General features: G+C 47.4%; 2 protein-coding genes and 1 long non-coding RNA gene across 4 annotated transcripts in view; 1 reads left to right on the plus strand and 2 right to left on the minus strand.

Annotated features, from left to right (window-relative positions):
• Positions 1-20073, minus strand: part of LOC140213731 (uncharacterized) — a 550291-nt gene that overhangs the window by 390740 nt on the left and 139478 nt on the right. For both annotated transcript variants that reach the window (XR_011890656.1, XR_011890655.1), the window contains one exon: positions 16364-16430. The gene's annotated coding sequence lies outside the window, so the exon portion shown is untranslated. The remainder of the gene's footprint in view (positions 1-16363; positions 16431-20073) is intronic.
• LOC129380938 (uncharacterized) lies at positions 6660-8421 on the plus strand. Its single transcript, XR_008609164.2, has 2 exons — positions 6660-7972; positions 8041-8421. It is a non-coding gene; the product is annotated as an uncharacterized lncRNA (long non-coding RNA).
• On the minus strand, positions 11404-15441 carry LOC140213722 (uncharacterized). The gene is made up of 3 exons (XM_072284985.1): positions 15140-15441; positions 14239-14332; positions 11404-14044 (listed from the first exon to the last, which is right to left on the minus strand). Exons 1-3 carry the CDS (start codon positions 15290-15292, stop codon positions 11631-11633), a joined length of 2661 nt encoding a protein of 886 aa, XP_072141086.1. The 5' UTR covers positions 15293-15441; the 3' UTR covers positions 11404-11630.

Raw genomic sequence — 20073 nt, forward strand, 5'->3', positions numbered from 1 at the left:
GGAGCCGGAGGGTCCGTGGGAGCGGTGGTTACATGGGTCGGGTGAGCCGTCCTGTACGCGACGCTGGACCGGCCACTCCATTGTCGAGCGAATAGCGTGGCGTTGTCGCTGCGATCGCCCGCGTGTGACTCACCGCTGCTGCCGTTCGAGTGGTGCTCTCTGTGGCTTCGCTCCTGGCGCGCGTAATCGCCCCTCTTGTGCATCGCCATTGGCCGCGCGATTCTGGCCACCGCAGCGATGGCAGGGTGTCTGCCATTCACCAGTCGGAACTTCATTATGTGCATCGTGTACCACTGGTCGGACTGGCCGCTGTCCATGACGTCGACCACGCCACCCGAAGCCGCCGACCCCTTCGCGCTGAATCTGGCGCCGCCGGTGTCGACGCAAACGAACTGCGCGCGGCCGCTGCCAGTGCGATTGTTCAGCTTTGCCGCGCCGCCCCGGTGGAACAGGTAGTCCTTGATGAAGTCGTGCAACTCCTCGTCGTCCTTTCGCTACTCGCCCGCGGCCTGCTTGGACGGGTCCTTGGCGAACACCTCCTGGTGTTTCTCGTAGACTTGATGTTGGACGAGCAGGTATGGGTTGCTCCAGGACTCCGCGGGCGGGACGAGCGCAGCCAGAACCGTGAGGCCGAGCAGGCAGGTGAGGGTTCTCACCGAGAACACACACCATGGCAACCGGCGAAAGTCACCCATCAACGAACACGACGCACCAAGGCTTCATTCACCACGAGCTACCGCTCCTGGTGAGGGACTTCACCTAGGCAATATAAGCGATGGTGGCACAATCCTGCGGGGGCTTCGTGGCTGAAGCGTTGACCGTTCTCACGACTGGTGACTTTGGGCTGGATCGTGGCCGCGGCACAAAGCGGCGGCGTTGGCAACCTCCAAGCACGGGGGTCTGGTGCGCCGCGCTGTAGTGGCGGTGGGACAGCTCCAGCTAACTGATGTCTTTCGTTGCGTAAAAGTTGGCTACTCAGATGTTGCGGCAACAGACTCGAGCTGGAGCAAGGTTAACCATGCTTCACATCCTCGCTAGGACGACGAAGACTTGAGAGAGGGCAACGGTGGAGTCTGCAGCACATCTGCGGAGGGACCACGGCAGCATAAAAACTTCGGGAGGAGCCGAGAATACTAGCGTTCAGCCGCAGCTACAGAGGCGCCAGCAGCTACAGGTCTAAGGCAGCTCGAGCGGCGTCGATGAACCTTGCGCTAAACCCGACGAAGAACGCACAAGTCGTCATTGTCCTCTCCAGAGGCGGAACGTATTTTTGCGAGATATCTCGTGCAGAAAAGAATGGAACGCAGGAGTGATGACGACGACGAAGACGAGGATGATGATGGTGGTGATGATGTTGATGATGTGCCTTCAAAACATGGCTAGTACTACCTTTGCGTGATGGGTCAAGGCTCGGGTGGTTGCACGCATAGCTACTGAATTCAGAAAACTGAACTTAAAATGTAGAACTGCGAATAAAGGATTAAAGAGTAAAGGAGAAGTGAAACAAGATGAATGGGCTTTCATACTTTCAAAAGAAATAAAGGGAAGAGCCGTTGAACAAGTCAGAATGGAATGGAATGGAAAAATGTGCGACGATCACGATACTCTCGAATACGAAATTTAAGCACAGCTGCATACATGTTTTCATTTCGCGATATATTGAGGCAAAGAATTTGACACCAACACCACCGCATTGACTGGCCCTGCCCTCAGCGAGTTCGCAAAGCGAGGCGCAGTATGGGAAAGCTGGCTGTGGAAGAAGACGACGACGACGAAGGCGCGAGTAGCCGCGCTGGTGCGTACGCGCGCTTAAGCCGAGGGATGGCGACGCTCAACAAAGGAACGGGCGCCAGAGACGATCTCTATAATTATCATGGTATAGACATATAGGCAGACCGTAACCATCTTCGATTTTGTTCTTGTTCTTATTGCCAAGTGAAATGGCACAACCCACACTGGGCGATCGGCCATGAATCGGGCGGTGAAAAAACTGTTATGATTTTTTAAAATAAATTAAGGTGAAATGAAATAAGTATCTCCTCAAATAGGATTTAAAGTGTCTACTGCTGCAGGTATGAATAATTAGTTGTCTAAGTATGGCATAAAAAGGACTATGTCATTATAATCAATATTAACAAGAATTCTAGCAAGCAATCCTTTTTGACTCACGCAGAAAGACGCAGAGGGTAGAGAGTTAATATAATCAACTCTAGAGGAAAAGCTAGCTCGGAAAAGTGGGAACAGCTAGGGCGCCGCCCTGTTGCTACTGGTCACTGTGGCCAGCGCTGTTACTATTGAAAAAGCCGAAAACAAGTACAATTCACCTTATGCTTCGTCATCTAAAAACGCATAACTGTCCACTTCTCGAGGCATTGTTGCAGTATGCAGCGGACTGCTTCTCGAACGCCGGTCGACTCAGCTGCTGTTGACGATGGTCTGTGTCCTGTCTTGAACCATTGCGTGATCTCCATTCCGTGTACAGTGTAAGCTGCCGCGGAAGAGACCTGTGTTAGAGAACCGTCTACAAAAACATGCTCGGTGTGTCCGTACATGTAAGCAATGTAGGATAACGCAAAATGTTTGAGCCCAACAAGGTGGGTTTTGGACTTCTTCGTTAATCCGGGGATTGAGAGTCTCACCCTCGGCTTTGACGCAATCCAGAGCGGAACTCCCAGCACGTCATGCGGCGCGACGTCCGACGACAGTAGATGTTGCTGCGATAACACGGCTTCTGAGCAGTCTGCTTCAGGCCGTATGCTTGTGACGTTTCTCAGTGGGTGATTTCCGTGCCTCGTCAGTAGCCTTACATGAATCCGCACTGGCTCACGTTGTAGATAAACTCGAGCTGGGTACGCGCATGCCTCTACAATAGTGCCCCATGTGGAAGCACATCTTGGTAGCCCTAGAAAAATTCTTAGTGTGCGAGCCTCAGCACTTTCAAATCTGCGGACGGCAGATGTACTAAAACGAAAAAATACAGGCACACTGTAGCGGAGCTATCCCCCAGAAAGTTCCTGGTAGAGCTGCAGAATAGATGATTTGGATGGCCCCCATGATTTTTCAGACATATGTCGAATGACTTCAGCAAAGCTGTCCAGCTTTTTTCTTGATGCAGAAATGTGCTTCGACCAAGATAGGTCACAGTCGATGATGACTCCGAGAAACTTGTCGTGGGATAACGGGGTAGCAGCCCATTGACTTCCGTGTAAATGGCATGTCAACGCTCTTTTTCAATGCGAGCTCTAGCCCACAACTATGTAGGTATGTGGACGTTATTGACACTGCACGCTGTAGGTTTGTTTGTACTTTCTCGTTGTCCACATGCAGATGTTAGTTGCGTACACAGAGACCGAGATTGCGCCTGCGATTTTTTTTTTTTTTTGACAAGTCCAACGAGAAAGACATTAAATAAAGTTGGGCTCAGCAAACCTCCATGAGGCACCCCACGATATACGGGATGCTTGCTTCTATCACAGTGTAGAGTTGTCATAAATATCGTTCTCACTATTTACTGAATGTTTGAAAGCACTCAACCTGCAAGGCTGGGAAAGAATTCGGCGTGAGGATCAACTGGGGACTATCTCAGTTGCCTCTGGTTTGTAGATGACAGGTTCTATTCTGCAACACTGTAGATACCCCACAAAGAGAGACTGAGGCCATGAGCCGGCAAAGTGTAAGGCTGGGTTTGAAGATGCAAAAGGATAAAATATGTTCACAGTCCTTGCAAGGCGACAAGCGTTTGTTGTTAGCAGTTAGTCAATATACAGAAGTGTGCCAGAGTACGTATAGTAGCAGCAGCCAACCCGAATCACGAGAAAGAGATTTCTAGGCACATAAATAATAGGCTGGAAGGCAAATACCAGACTCTCTCCAAGTTATGAACGGCACCCGACAAGAAACGTATACAATATTTGCACTTTACCTGTAGTAACCTGTGGAGCTTTAACATTGAGCATTAAAAAAATTGAGAACGTAACTATATGGCAATGGAAACGGATCGAACGAAAAGGCCGAACGTTATGTGTCAGGACAAATACAATGTGAATTAGAATGAAAAAGCGACTATAGCTGATATTCTAGTTGAGATTAGGAGAAAAAAAAATGGTATTTAACAAGTCCTGTAGTGCATATATAGAGGTGATAACCGGTGCGCTAAAAGAGTTACAGAACGGGGTGGAAGGAGACGGAGACACAGACGGAGGCGGCAGATGTCTTTGGTGGTATGATCGACAATGAAATATGCAGGCACAAGAAAGAGTCAGCTCTACAAGTGTAAGTGGAGATCGCAGGGAGCGGCCTTCACAATGCAGTTTACAGACTGTAAGAAAAAGACTCTAGCCTTTGAGGCGTGACTTTTCCCTAAACAATAATTGTTATCTGTCTTGCGTGCATTTCCTATCTTTAACGCCGAGCCGCCGGTTGTTGTAGGTCAAGAACGGCATGGGCGTTATATGCATGCATACTTGACACGAAAGTAGCCAACACAGAATTTTCCAGAAACCAAACGCAAGGAAGACAGATGATTATTATTGTTTGGAGACAAGATACGCCCCAAATGGTGTGCTCTTTTTGTAGTGTGCAAGTCCTAAGTCCTGTCTCTCCGGTGACTTTCCAATTATTCAATAACTTGCCGTATTGTAATACTCTGCGGGTAATAATGCTCTGCCAAGTACTTACTACATCCTTCTCAAATTCCAATGCAGACATTACCAGTGTTCGATGATGTAAAAAAAAGAAAAGTGCATAAAACAAAAGGTAAACGGCTAATCGGACAAAAACTCCACGTAATCATGGACACAGAGGAAGATATGCATCCCGTCAAACACTAGCGAAGTGCACGCCAAAGCTGCGCATGCGGTGTTAGGTGAGCATCACCACAGCTTTCTGTCACTGAAATGCGCCCAACTTGCAGTTAAGATAACGGGCACGAGCAGGACGTTTCACAATGCTGACGCTACAGCCCGTTAACTACCTAACGTTAGCATCGCACCACCTTGTTGCCCGTACACTACAAGCACATGAATTTCCCGATGTAGGAACACACACACACACACACACGCACACACGCGCGCACACAAGTCAACGCCAGTGCAGCACGTGTTCAATACACATTATTCGAGCCAACAAACACTGCCACGATCACCTCAAATTATTGAAACCATATTTCCAACAGGAATGAAACCAAAGTTCTGGTTATTATGACGGCCGGAAGGCCGCCTTGGCAGCTCATCGAGCAGGAAAAGTCTTCACTTCCGTAAACTATTTTTTTCCCCGACAATTGAGCTAAGCTACATTAAGCTCCTACAGCGGCCACTGGGCAAATATGCCCGAACAAGTCCTTGGGTGACTGAACGCAGATAAGTAACCGGATGGTGCTCTCGGTCAATGCCCTTACTCGCGTGGAGGTGCGGTAATATCCGCGGAAAGAGGAGAGGGGCTCTGTAGTAGCAGACGACGCAGGGGACGCTAGCGCCATAGAGTTAGTAGAACAACTCTAGAGGAAAAGCTGGGCCGGAAAAGTGGGAACCTCTAGGGCGCCGCCCTGTTGCTACTGGTCAATGTGGCCAGCGCAATTACTATTGAAAGGGCTGAAAACAAGTACAGGTCACCGCATGCTTTGTCATCTAAAAACGCATACCTGAGGTTTTATGAAGGTGGTGGGTTAATATTCAGTTTACAGAAAGCGATCACTAAGTCCGTGACTTATGTAAATCACGAACTACGCATTCATTTAATAAAGGATGACGCGAATTTCGGTTTCGAATCTGTTTTTTGGATGCGTAGTAGTTTCGTACAGTTTAGGTTTGACATGCGATCGCGCGTCGACATCGGACGCTATGGCACACTCGTGCAATCTGTGCCACCGAAGCCCCGAAGTGCCCAGGCATATACCTTCACATGTAAGTAAACGAATGTATCTCCTTGTTGAGAATATCACGCGAGTAGGCAGCTCTTGTGGGGCATCACAATCGTTTGAGAAGCGTCACAGTAGAGCATTTTTCTACATGCGGAGCGGCGTTTTTATTTGCAGGTTTCCCTTCAGTAGGAAATTGCTGGACAGGCGGACCAGCGCACCGGAATTGTACTGGCGAAGCCACAAGCAACTCAAAGAATCTGTTTAATTGTTGCACTTTGAACAATCATGCTTCTACAAAGGCCACAGCAGAAAAACAGCCTGATGCCGAGTATTTCTGTGCCACGAAGTAATCAAGAGGCGAGTGCCTAATGCGGACGAAATCGACTGCATCGAGACTTAGAACGACAGAAAGCTGAGCTAGTTCGTAAGGATTCATTATGCAAAACAGAGGTGAGGCGTGCAGACAGGACACAAGAGTAGAGAAGTGGGCGGCGCTCGTGTTGCATGTTTGCTTGTAAATACTCTATTCTTGTGTCCTGTCTGCACGCCTCATCTCCGTTTTGCATAACGAGTGTATCAACCCACATATTAATAGCGTAGGCGTTTTATTAACTGTGCAATATTTTCAACACTTCCTTTGCATGCCATTTCATGTGGAATATCTTTTTTGGTCACAAATTTGTGCAGCGAATCTATTTGCATGATCGACTTCGGGCCTGTAGGTCCGTTCACTTGCACTTGATGCTGAGTCTTTTACATGTATCCATAAACTGCAGATATGCACATCAGATCCCTGCGAGCATTTTCAAAATTCAGTTATTTTAGACAACAGGCACATATGCAATACTGACATAATCTCAAATACCACTAAGCAGCTGGGACACATTTTTGTTGACCATACTCGCAGGTAAAATAAGTAGATTATATGGACAGCTCCAGCTCATTTTCCTTAAATCAGTGTGTACAAGGGGTATGCAAAAAACATTTTTTTTTCTCGCGCACCGATTCTTTTGCTGTATAAGCAAGAGAACCCACCACGTTAGTGTAACGTATCTTGTACATCACACTAATAAGTGCTTTAATTTACCAAGTGAGATGAGTTACTTTTATGGATCATTCAGTCATATCACACTGCAAGCTGCATTCATCAATCTTCAATTGGATTTCGCATGAAACATGTTTCCCTTTTATGCAGATATGCAATGGCAAGCCCTTCCGTGTGTTCCAAAGGTAAAATTTAAGCTCGAAATTAAAGAAGACATTTCTAGTCAGAAACAAGCAAAAATGGTGAATGCAGAGTATCAGAAGCCCAAGGTACAGAAATTATGAGAAGTGTCAAATGATTTTAAGGAAAGAATGGTATTTGAAGATGCAAGATTCTTTAGTGGAAATCAAGCAAGTCAGTATAGGTAGAATACTCTGAGAAATTATGCGAGTAATGGGATAGCACACAATGGGTCAGGAAATGCTTTGTTTTTCTGAAAAACTATAGCTGATGACTGTCATATCATGAGTCACTTTAGCATCATGAGACTGCTGTTTGATAAATTCAGAAACAAACCAAAAAGCAAGCCATGCAAAAATTAAAAAAAACTATTTAATGATGCTCTCTCCACACTGGGATAAATAATAAGAAACGGATCACGTCTAATGTGGACATATCAGACACCTTGTGAAACACTAAAGGAAAAATTCAGTTTCGAGCTATGGCACTTGCCGCATAGATGTGGGGGGCCTTGCACCAATAGTAATAGTTACCACTGCATCTAGAAATTTAAAGCATTCATGCAGACAAGGATGATTCTTTATATTTTTGGCTACCACTTCAAATGCCTCCACTAAGTGTTACAATGCTGCACGCAGCCGTACTAAGGATCTCACAGCAGCACTTGCAGGTAAACAGCAAAAGCAGTCAAAGTGCTGGTGTATTCTGGACACTGTCTTTGAAAACTTTTAGGCAAGAACAGTGCAAGAAACAGACATAAGAACTGTATTTATTTCTATAATTCCCCATTTGAATGGCATTTTCTTTTTCCTTCGACAATGCCTTCGCCTAGCCACAGCAGCTCCCTCATACAGACTCCGCAAGCCAAGAGGCCGTGGAGGCAAATGCAGGTAAGAGGCAAGGAGCAATAGCACTGGTATCGACATTCATCTAATTTCTTTCTTTTTCTTTTGTTTAGACAGCCAGCACACCTCGAACAGCCACCTTGACTGCGGGTGTGTCACCCTAGTCGCCAAGGAAACATTTTAGGGAAAGCGACAGGCAATGTGAACAGCCACTTCTCCATGTAAACGATACTCTTTCTCTCGGATGACTCCTACGTTCGCCACGCCAGCACACTTGTGCACAAAGATGCCGCGGAGGCACGTGCAGCTCAGAGGCAAGAAGCAGTGGCACTGGTGTCGACATTCGCCCAATTTCTTTTTCTTACACTGAGGCAGCCAGCACACCTCGAACAGCCACCTTAACTGCGGGTGTGTTAGTAGATTCCTGTTGTACATATGCTCATAATAAACTTCAGTAAACTTGAACTTGATAATAAACTTGAAGGCAAATGGGACATTGATGCAGTGTTTTTTTGAACATTTATTGTACACATACAATATATGTTATACTTTGCAGTGCTACAGAGCGTATTTTGAAGCTTCCCCCTATATTTTGCACCTTTAATTACGTATGTATTGTGTGGCCCTCAATTCAGTTCATGTTGTAGCAGATGTTTTGTCTGTGTATCGCACATTGGCTTAAGCTTGTGATATCCACATACTTCTCTCACATATACAAAATAAAGTTCTATGTAGTCCTCAGTGTTACAACAAAAAATGAAAGTAAACAATCCGATCGTGGAATTGTGTTTATTACAGTCATTCCTATGACAGTTACTGACAAGTTGACAACTTGAACTGGTCAATGCGTCCATAGCCTCCTCTATTTCTCAAAAATAAAGGAGGCTATGATCCATCATGGCAAGGAATTGTATGTGTACATAAAAAAGGGGGGTGGGGTATGTGTGTGTGTTTGTAGTGGGGGGTATAGGATTAGGGCGGTACGAAAAAAATGTGCCAACACCGTCCTCCAGACCCATTCCGTTAAGGTACCGTAAGAAAGCGTATTATGCATAAAGTTCATACAACCAACTCTGATATTACTACACACGCCAGGCGACGCGAGCTACACTTGCCATGACGCATTCGCGACTGCACCGGATGCCCTCCATATTATTCTCATTAATCGTGCTCACTGCACCGAGGCAAAAGAAAGATCATGGGCGCAGGTGCCTTTAAAGTATCTCGACCTTGCGAGGCACTGCTGCGCGTGCCAGGGGAGCTGTCCGTGCGAACACTCCCTGGCACACACCTGCCTCGGCGGCCCCAACCTACATACCGTTCTGCTTCGAGCTTTGATCCCCCCACTGTCCCTTGGGTGCCCTGGAGTTCCTGCGCCGCCTGCTTTATTATAATCTCAGGTGCTCTCCTGAGACTTCCGTTTGTCGGCTACAAGTGCCCTACAGCTGGATCAGTACTTATAATAATAAAGAAACCCGATCTATCGTCGCTACGATAGATCGTGAAAGCGGCTTTTGCGACATACCGCGCCCGTGCGAAGAGAATTACGGAACGCCAACGAAGAATCTGACCACAGCTTCGAGCTCGTAACCTCGTCGAGTACGTGACACTCCTGCAACAGGCATGACCGCTGAAAACCGCATACCGCCGGAAACTTCAACAGGATCATCCCTCGGTTGCATAACTGCCACCTGTACGGCCAACATGGACCACACCCACACCGTCCCGCAACATAGAATAAAGAACCAACTTATAAAGCCCAAACACACGGCTCCACGCACACATCACGATACTACTAGCGAGGCGCCATGCTGCTACGCGGCTACGGTTGCCGGATTAAAACTGACTACTGTCACCAAGTCTAGCAAGCGTCTCAGGAGCTGGCAACTTCGGCGCGTAGCAACATGGCGGCGCTCTTGCGGTTCCCGATTTCAATGCATGGGCCCTATGGGTAGCTTGTCCTCTAGAGTCAGTATAGTAACTCTATGGCTAGCGCTGATATTCGCTTTCGCTGACCATCTACCGCAGGCTCCCACTAGCAGCTGCGCCAAACTGGTCCCTCCTCACGCGCAGAGCCACCAAAGCATCTTGCTACGCACAAATGTGACCTCGTGTACACGGAATAACCCGGGAACACATATGGCACCACAAGAACTGAGACACGTGCGGAAGACAAGAAATACTCGTGCACATTTACCTTGATAACTGGACGGGAAGCTATGAGTAGTGGTAAAAAAATGGAAACATTTAATAATCAGCAGCGTTCTGCCCTGCCAGTGTATAAAAACCGTATAATGCGACACATCTTCGGTAACAGACAAGCCCGAGTTGTCTGTAAATCATTATTTCCTCGCTTACATTATTGTTGTTCTTAAGTCTTGAAGGGGTTCATATGGAACAGCAGTGAAATGGTTCAAGCAGCAGTGAAGGGGTTCAGACGGAACCGAGATAGTTAGGTGCCGCGAATATTAGAAACTTGTACACTCAAAGGAACTGCCAGGAGATCACCTGCATACCGCAAAATTTTTTTTACTCTCTTTCTTTTTTTTTTTTGAGGGGGGCGTGTAGGGGGTAGGGGAGGGTATGCCGTCGAGGTGCTACTGCTGTACGTCATATGGCTTGTGGGACGAAAACAACAAATAAGGGCAGCGTCAACTGCTGCGGATATAATTTTTCGCCATCTTCACAACAGGAGCGGAAAGTTGGCCTTGTTGGTGATGCATAATATATGGAAGACTGACGCCTCAGGTTGCTACCCCACATTTAATGAGCGCACCATACCGAGAAAGCGCTGGAATCGCCCGATTCATGAAATTATCGAAGCTGTAGAAACTGCGCAGTTCGGCGATTCCTGTGTGAGTACTACTCCTTAGATAGCTCCATCGACGGAAGAAATGTGTAATAGCATCCTCGGCACATGAGCCCCGTAGTCGCCTCAGAACCAGATGGGGGCACAACGCCCCTGCAGACCGTGGAGGGGCAAACGTAAATAAATCCGGGGACAAAAATGCACAGCGCCGGTGCCAAAGTCCCTAGCCGGTGCTAGGGTGCCTCGATGCGCGCGCCCCCGCTTAGGGTGAGGACATCTGCGTCGTCTGCTACGGCGGCCGCCATTCTCGTTCCCACTGCATGCTCGTTCTCGCGGAGAACGGACTCCTCCGCTTTCCGGCTCCCTATCTCACGCTCGGCAGCGACTGGGGCTAACCCCCTTTCTCCCGCGCTGTTATGCGGAGGGCGTTAAAAGGCTGAATGGGCATTTTTCTTCGTGAACGGAGGCGCGGTAAACAGGATTGCATGGGAAACCTCACTGATGTCCCAATGCAAGTGAGTGAATTTGATCGGTAAGAAAATTCAGCCGACGCGGTCAATGCAACAACGTCTTGGTTCTGCACGCTTTGAAGAAACAGCATCAGCAACGGTAATAAAATATAAAGTCCCCTTTTCGTCTGGTAACAGCCAGATGAATACAAAAGCTGTTACCCAAGCAAACATGAAATCATTTATTCAGTGCTTATGAAAACACACAAAGTTAGAGATTTGTGTTTAATGGGAACGTGAACACTGAACATTATTGCACTTTTTAAAAGTCGACATTTATGTTAAATAGACCGTAATTGATAAAATAGTTGTGATCACTATATATATAGATGCAGACTTCAGACTTTGAAGGAAAAGGCTCGCAGAACTGCAGATTCCAGCTTGCTTACGCAAGGCTGACCCCTGCACAAGTCTTGCTTCCGTGGCCACTAGGATGAGTGCTCGGAATTTGTCGGAGATGAATTCGGAGCCTCACTCTGGCATATGCAGCAGTCAGCATTTTGCTTATTCGTTCTTTGTGAGCCATGCATGTGTTCACTGAGGGTTTGTCTATGCCTTCGAGATAGGCTATCAGAGAACGAAGTGGCGACTTCATGGTGAAAAATTTGCCTGTGCACCATGAGTTGACAGCGGTGAAATGTTCCTCGTAGTTTTTTAAAGTTTTCATGACATCAGCGCTTGGATATACGAGGTTTTGCCCATCCCTGACGTATTCCTTGAGTGCAGTCAGGGAAGCATACTGATCGTCAGGCTTGCCAAGGAGAGCAGCCTTGCACTGCGGACAAGTTATAGATTTCAAAATTCCTTTCAAAATAAAACCGCCAAGGTAAAACAAGATGCGGCACTCGGTTGACGTGAGCTCTTCAATGAACAGAATTTCCGTGTCGTTGATTTCATCGACTTCGCTTTCTGCACATTCCTTCTTGCTATGTGCAAGCAGATCGACAAGGTATTCGCGGTCGTCAAGTTCGTAGCTTGTTGATCTCGGAGTGTGAAGAAAGTGGCTGACGCTGACGAGTCGGAGTGCACACTTCAAGTCATACGCAGTGGGCACTGGCTTCATGAGCCGCACCACAGAAAAAAGGTTTTCTAGGCAGTCTTGCAACAGCCTGCTCGTGAGGAGGAATTCATACCCTTCACTGCCAAGAAGCACTTCTTGAAGGCGAAGGACAGCCGTTGTCGCAATTAGGACCCCTGCTTGCGATGGCTTCCACTGAGATCCAGTGCCCATTTTCAGTTCTCTGATGGTGTCTGTTGCCGTGCGTAGTGTGTCCAAGGCGGCATGATATTTAGTAATGTTCCTGCGGCTTAGCGCCATGGTGGGATGACGCGATGACATGAGGGCATACCACCTAGAAACGAGGTCCATAAACCACGCTGTTGTTTCGGCCTCTGGCTCAATCACTCCTTCTTTTATTAGGAACCGAATAGCTGGTGGGGCTTCACGGAAGAGCTGGACAGCGACTCCTACTTTCATTTTGGTGAAGTGCCCACAACTAATGTGGGTTTCTGACAAATTTGGTGCTACCTTAAGTTCGTTGGCTGCGTCATAATCCAAGACGGCCTGTACATGCTCCAATTTCACCTTCGAGGCCGTCAGTCCGTTCCTGCTTACTGTAGTATCACTGAGTGTGAAAACTTTTGAGCTTAGAAGCTGTCCTTTCAGGTTCTTAAGGACATGTGCCGGGTCCGAGATGAAAAAAAGTTCCTTCCCTTTTAAGGTTGGGTGAGGTATTGAGCACGAAGTTGTCGAATGGCGGTGGCTCGAAAAGCCAAATTCTCTCCACATAGCGCGGTTTGCTGCACCCATGTCACATGTGATAACACGGACTCTTAGAGAAATCTGGCTGCATATCTGCACTATTTCCAGGACATATGCCTTGAGTACAGAGCCGTCCACGTGCCTACCAGTGAATTCATAGGCTATCACTTGCTTCCATCTCTGGTTTACCCCACCTAGCATAAACACCAAAGCATGATTGGCTGGCTCTTCAGGCTTTGAGGGCAACGTCGTTCCTCCCAGAAGCACGTCTTCGCCACGGTCGAGTTCAAATCCGGGTGCTATCTCCATTTCATCTAAAAAGAGAACGCAGTCTTTCTCCACGTCCTCCATTCCCTCTGCTTTCGACCTCATGACGTCGATCACTTCATGCAGGATACCTGGCAGAAACTTCAGGCCCTGAATTCTTCTTGCTAACGTTCTGCTGGATGGAAGAGGGTAGCCAATCTTTCTGAGTGTTTCATACCCGGTGGTTCCACAAGCAAATTTAATTTTTAGACCTTGCTTTACTGTTTGCGCTGACCACGAATTACCATGATTGTTGTTCCGAGAAAGAGCACGAATTTGGTCTTCATTTAAAAACTTCGTATTTCGTGAGAAATTAGTTGCCTCTTTCTGCAGCTTGCGTACCTGCATCTGTAGTTTTTTGACAGTGTTCTTAGATTCGTTATGATGTTGTCTAAGCTTATTATTGGCTGCTGTGAGATCTGCAATCTTCTTCCTAAGCTCAGCTGCCTCAGAATCGAGGGGTTGGGTCGCAGTAACTATTGCAGTTTCTTGAAGCCGTGCATCCCTGGGGGTCGAAGTAAGTTGCCCATTAGCATTGTTGGTTTCCGTAGCCGCCAATCTCTCATTTATCTCCCCGTCTGACGAAGAATCAGCGGGAGAAAATTCCTGCGTAGTTGAGGGAAGAACGTTTCTCACTTCTCGTGAAGAATTGTGTGCGGCTGCGTCGTCACTGAATAATGCAGGCACGTGTGCATTTCGTTCCCTTGGTGGCCTTCGCTCTTTAGGAAGTTCTGGAAACAGATAAATAAGAAAAAATGCCCATTACATATATTTAAGATTGTGTTAACTAAAAGCAGAATAGAAGGCGCGCCAGAAAATTTAATATGTATGCGCATGAATCGTTTCCTCACATAACTTTTTCAAATGTAGATAATGAGCCGATAAGCAACGTGGTAACAAATACCAGGGTCAGGAGGCATCTCACCTTTGAATGGGAACACCGTTGGTACAGCATTAGGCTTGAGCTTCTTCCACCCATCCGCGCGGTTCTGTTCGAAGCTGCTGGCTTCGAAATGAGCCTGCAGATGAATTTGATATTGAAATTAGCGGCGCATTTCCGGCTCGATAATGAAAACAATGAAGGCAGCACGCAAGAGAACACAGTAGTCCAAATATCAGTCGAATTACTCGAATGAGAGCCTCAATCTGCACATAACATATCCTGTCTATCTCATTCACTGACTTAATCCGCCATCGCAGAACGAAGCGTCGGGTTAACAGGCCAAAGAACAAATTAGTCGAAATATCAGGCGAATTACTCGAATGAGCGCCTCAATCTGCACATAACAACGATCTCTGTTAATCTCATTTACTGACATAATGCGGCGTCGTAGGACGAAGCGTCCGGTTAATAGGCAGCGGAAGCTACCCAACGCCGCACACATGTCAAAAACAACTTCAGAAATCGTGAGTGAATTAATCAAAATTGGTTCCTGGACCATCCATTTGCACAGTAATTGCCACAGCTTATGTGCCCTTGCTTGTCCTCATGCTCTGTGCCTTGATGCAATGTTTGGGCCCAGACCGCAATTCGCTGGCAAGCGCCTAGTAAAGGCAATTACCTTTGAATGAAAAGAAGCGGCGAAAGCACGCGTGGTACGTATTCCCCAGCGGACACGTGTCGTGCAATTTCGGATGCGAACAAGCAAGCGGCAGACAATGGCCTGTACCGCGCTGTAGTGAAACTCATTTACTTTGTTTTAGTGTTTCACGCAGCTTTTTTAAGCCGAGCAAGAAGAATATTGAACGACACTTAGCTGCCCAAACGCAACAAAATACAAATAAATCGCAACAAAAACAGCACTGAACCAACATGTGGCACTTACGCTGCAGACACACGAGGAGTTCGTCGGTTGCCACTTGTCACGCTTGACTCGCACCAGCCACAGAAGCCGCCTTTTTGGGTCCCTTGGAAAATGGAACATCCTCCAACCATTTCTCGAATGGTTGGAGCACTGAGGAACACAACATCCAGGCATTCTACGCCGATGAAAGCCGCGCGAACGCAGCAGCGTTTCGAGGACGCCCGCACAGCAGCGCGGCGAAGTCGACGCGGGCAACGCAATGGCGGAGGGAGCGCGCGAAAACAGGTTTAGGCGGCGCCGGCTGGTTCAAAGGGTGACCTCACCCTAAGCGGGGCGCGCGCATCGAGGCACCCTAGCCGGTGCGCACTGTTAGCGCCGTCTGGCGGTTACGCGCGTAGTTTGAACCGTGCGCATAACCGAGCGAGCTGTCAGTTTCCTTCTGCAGCGCGTTCGCGGCGTTGAATTTGCCCGTAGAGTTCATAATTGATGGCACGAAATATTACGTTGTGGTGGCGAAGTTACAACTTGACGAAATAATGGCAGGTAAGTCATTAACCGCTCAACGAACGCGTATTCATATTGTCCTATTTGCATACGCCAATTAAACCATATACGTTTATGTAACACCTGTTACGGTTGGTGTCGCCTAATCATGCGGCTATTTTCATATCTCGCACATTTTCTTTATAACGCGGTAGAAATAGCTACGCGAGACATAGCACACTGAAAGCAACTGAATCGCGTGTTCTAAAACACAATTATTACTTTTCTATTAAATTTCGCGCCCTAACTTTAGTAATTAAAAAGTTTGTTAATTGATGTAATCAAATCATCGATAGTTCAATTCATTAGAGAATTCTTCCTGATGAGGTACGGCCCTGCTGGCAGAATACCATTGGTTGCGTCCTTCTACATCCCAGATATTTTTTAAGTGCTTGGTTAACATTAGCTGGGACACCCGTGTACACCGGGAATTAGAGTCCAATATATTCTGCCATTAAGTGATAAAAAATATTATTACCTGCCCGAACTTCACGCTCGACGATGGTTAATGGAAAACAGTTACATATCTCCCACTGATAGTTTCCAGAAACGAAAGAACCCGTTGGATGATCCCATGGAGGGTACTTTCGGTCATGCCAAGTAGCACGACAATGGCCCGTTCAGAAGTTTTACCAAACCTGAACGACATCGAGCGGCTTATTGGAGAGACGCTATTAAAGATACGTATAGCAGAACACTCACCACAGGAAGGACAGGACGTATTCTTCTGCAGTTTCTTCGGGAAATATTCGTCCTCGTCCAGCTTGCTCTGCAGAGAATTGAGAGTTCTTGTACTTTGCTATAACGTTATAGCACACCTGCCTGCATACGCGAAAGTGCTTTTCGAAGTAAAAAAAAAAAACAGCACCATCCCGCAATAAAAATGAATTCGGCACTATAAAAAATTATAATTAATCAAGTCGCTGTCAATGAACAACCTGACGACTCTTCCCACAATATTGCTCATTTCCGGCGTTTCATTACCGCCTCTGCTGGTAGTCATCGGACAAACTTAAAAAAAAAAACGGCTTCCGATAATTCAAGGCGCGCTAGTTTCCTTGGTGTCGCCATACCAGTCGTTCCGCGTCGTCTGCAACGCGCACGACATGCAATGCCTGCTGGGATTGCACAGCGGCGCTGCGCCGATTGTTTCAGGTGCGCCCTATTTGTTGAGGACGATATGGAAAATGAGCCGAGACAAAGGCTTCGAGGTTGTCGAAGTAAACAGTGAAGTGAGAAGGGGTGGTGATGTTAAAAGAGACGGGATCCACTTCAATTACAGGCTTGGACGAGAAGTGGGCTGGCAACTTGCTGGTCACACTGCTGCTTTTTTAGGGGGCCCGCGGGCGCTCAGGAGGCCAGAGTAGGTAGTAATGAAAAAGGTCCCATAAGGGAAGATCAGCATAGCATCGCCGTGTATAACAGAAAAAGGAGGAAAGCAAGAAAGAGAGCTCCCCACGCAGTAGGCTACATAAACATGCAGGGCGGCAGAAGAAAGGAAAAGTGGGCAGATATTGAGGAGCAGTTAAATTGAGAACAAATAGGGGTGTATGCGGTTACAGAAACGCACCTTAGAGACTCGGAAGAGCCGCCAGTGATTGAGAATTATGTTTGGGAAGGGTGCAACAGAACTAAGTCGAACAGAAAGGGAGGGGGAGTCGGAATGCTCATCCATCAGGGAGCCCAATGGAAAAGAATAAATTCAAAATGTTATGAGTATCTTTGGTTATCAGGTAAAACGAGTGGGAAAAATCTTGGCTGGGCGTTACGTATTTGTGGTCCCGAAATAATTGCACAGAGAAGAATAAAGCGTTAGTGGAATGCATAAGAGCTGATATTAAAGGTTTCGGGAATGATGCTGAAATTATCCTATTAGGTGACATAAATGCCCACATACAGGATTTAGATGGCTATTGGCGCCTAGGAGTTACGGAGTCGCCATCTATTGGAAGCGCCTCGCTGGCGTAGTATGAGGGATCACGTGGCGCGCTCCTCATATGTTTTGCTGTCAGCGCTCACTCAGTCAGAGTGAGCGCTAACTCAGTCAGACAGGATACCAGTAAGCTATCGGAGGAGACGACAGATCTGATTAAGGAACGCCAATGTATGAAAGCCTCTAACCCTACAGCTAGAATAGCAATGGCAGACCTTTCAAACTTAATCAACAAGCGTAAGATAGCTGACATAAGGAAGTGTAATATGTATAGAATTGAACATGCTCTCAGGAATGGAGGAAGCCTAAAAGCAGTGAAGAAGAAACTAAGAATAGGCAAGAATCCGATGTATGCGTTAAGAGCAGTGGCGTAGCTAGGTCGTCTGGCACCCGGGGCCCATAGGTCTTCTGTCACCCCCCCCCCCCCCCCCACCCCCGGGTGTAGTCGAGGAAGGCGAGGATATCAACAATTTCCGGGTTTCAGCACCAGTACAGCTGCCTTGGACACCGCGCACGTCCCCCGGGTCCCCCTCCTTCGCTTTCTTTCCCAGAGGTCGCGAATGCAGCAGGTATTGGCGGCGAGGAGTTACGGAGTCGCCATCTATCGGAAGCGCCTCGCTGGCGTAGTATGAGGGATCACGCGGCGCGCTCCTCATAGGTTTTGCTGTCAGCGCTCACTGAAAATACCACCCGGGTGCTCTCCCAAAAATTTCTCTAAGTACTTTCGAAACGAGAGATGTTTTTTACTGTCGAAATAATAATCTTGGGCAAACTGAAAGCACAGAATCGTTTACAGACGCTATCTCGTTACCGAATACGTACAGTGAACGCCACAGCACGCGGTCACCGCGATGGAGTCTCCCGAACCAGCTTCTTGCGTGAAAGGTAGGCAAACGCTGAGAGCAAACTATGCGAAATATGTTCTTCTAGTGTTTGTATAACTAAATGGAGCGTAATAGAATGAAGCCTCAGTGCAGCGATCGCACAAATTCGCAGCGACCGACCGCGCGTCTCCATGTTTGTCCGCGCACTGTTTCGCTTTCGCCGCTTGCGTGTTTTCGCACCGTGCAATGAGCTTTAGGCCGCAGAATATGAGCATTTGACAGTATACAAGCAACCATTGTTGCGTGGGCGCTATCAGAGCTGTTCAAAAATAATTCCATTGTAGAGACTTCGACGCCTACGGGGACTGTGATGTGCCGTCGCGACGATTCAATCTTTTATTTTTCTTCTAAATTCTTGGACGTTTCAATAATATTTCTCGAGTTGCGTCGCACTGTATGTTTAAAGGTGTTCTCAGCGTGCGATTTCCCGCGGCTGCTTTTTTTTTTTTTTTTTTTTGTAATCCAGTGGATTAATTCATAACAAAAACATGACCATATGCCCTGCTTTTTTTTTAATGTGCTTCTTACCGCTCCCTTTCCACTCCAGTGAACTCGCCAGTATCTATAGCATCAACAAGTTCATAGACCAAACCGGCATGACATTAGTCGGGCAGTGGACTCGGGCGAGCGTCTCAGTGCGCGTTTTCCGAACATCGCAGACCCGGCGCCATAGCAGAAATCTTCCCCGCGTCCGTGCTTGCTGAATACCCGAGTGGTAGCCGACGACTGTTTGTCGGTTTTATGTTTCGCGAGCCAAGGTTTACGCACCTTCTTGTCCTGCGGATACGTGTGAATAAGGCTGTCACCGGGCTCTGTTGCGTTCGTCCGGCAATGGGGCACCCAGCAGTAGACCATGTTGCGCGCCTTCAAAGTCAGCCACTATCTATTGTAGTGCTCTCAAGCGTTGCAAAGGAGACACTCGAAGAGGGAAAATCTCGCCACTAAATGAGGACCGCAGCGTACGAGGGAATTTAAACTCTCGTTTTCAGCACGCTTCGGCGCTCCCGAAGCAGCCGACGCGGCCGCTATATCCACGTGATCCCTAATAGGACGTCACGCCGACGGTGGCGCCAGCCTTTCCAGTGGTGTAGCTCGAGGCCAATACCGACAACAACGGGAAGCCAATACTAGACCTTTGTGAGAAACATAACCTGTTTATCGTGAATACAGGGCCTAAGTTTGAAGGGGAGATCACGTGGGAAGTAGGAAACCGGCAATCAACCATTGATTACTGTCTGATGACAGAAGCGATTCAAAAGTTGAGAGAAATCGTCATCGATGAGGAAGGATTTAGCGGCATAGGGAGAGACCATAAACGCATCATTTTGAAAAATGGGATATGTAGTTGGGAAAGAGAGCACGGAGTGCAAAATGGCCAGTCCAAATTTGAACGATGAACAAATAACAAATATAGCCACTAGAATTGAGGAAGAACTTGGCAAATGGCCAAGTAAAGAGTGAGAATATAGTGAGATTCTAAGTGTAATAACAACAGAAATACGGAAAGAGAAACAACAAGTTCTTTGGAAAAGAAAAAAGAAACCGAAAAGCTGGTGGAACAGGGAGATACGAGAACCGATCGCCGAACGCCAGAA

This window comes from Dermacentor andersoni, chromosome 1 (assembly GCF_023375885.2).
Source record: "Dermacentor andersoni chromosome 1, qqDerAnde1_hic_scaffold, whole genome shotgun sequence".
NCBI classification, from domain to species: Eukaryota; Metazoa; Arthropoda; class Arachnida; order Ixodida; family Ixodidae; genus Dermacentor; species Dermacentor andersoni.

Bases quoted from the DNA above. Each gene is read 5' to 3' on its own strand.
- LOC140213722 (XM_072284985.1), bottom strand. From the start codon at position 15,292: ATGCCTGGATGTTGTGTTCCTCAGTGCTCCAACCATTCGAGAAATGGT. The intron at 14,333-15,139 runs GTAAGTGCCACA...ATTCATCTGCAG, and splicing joins ACTCCTCGTGTGTCTGCAGC to GCTCATTTCGAAGCCAGCAG. The intron at 14,045-14,238 runs GTGAGATGCCTC...ATCTGTTTCCAG, and splicing joins AACGGTGTTCCCATTCAAAG to AACTTCCTAAAGAGCGAAGG.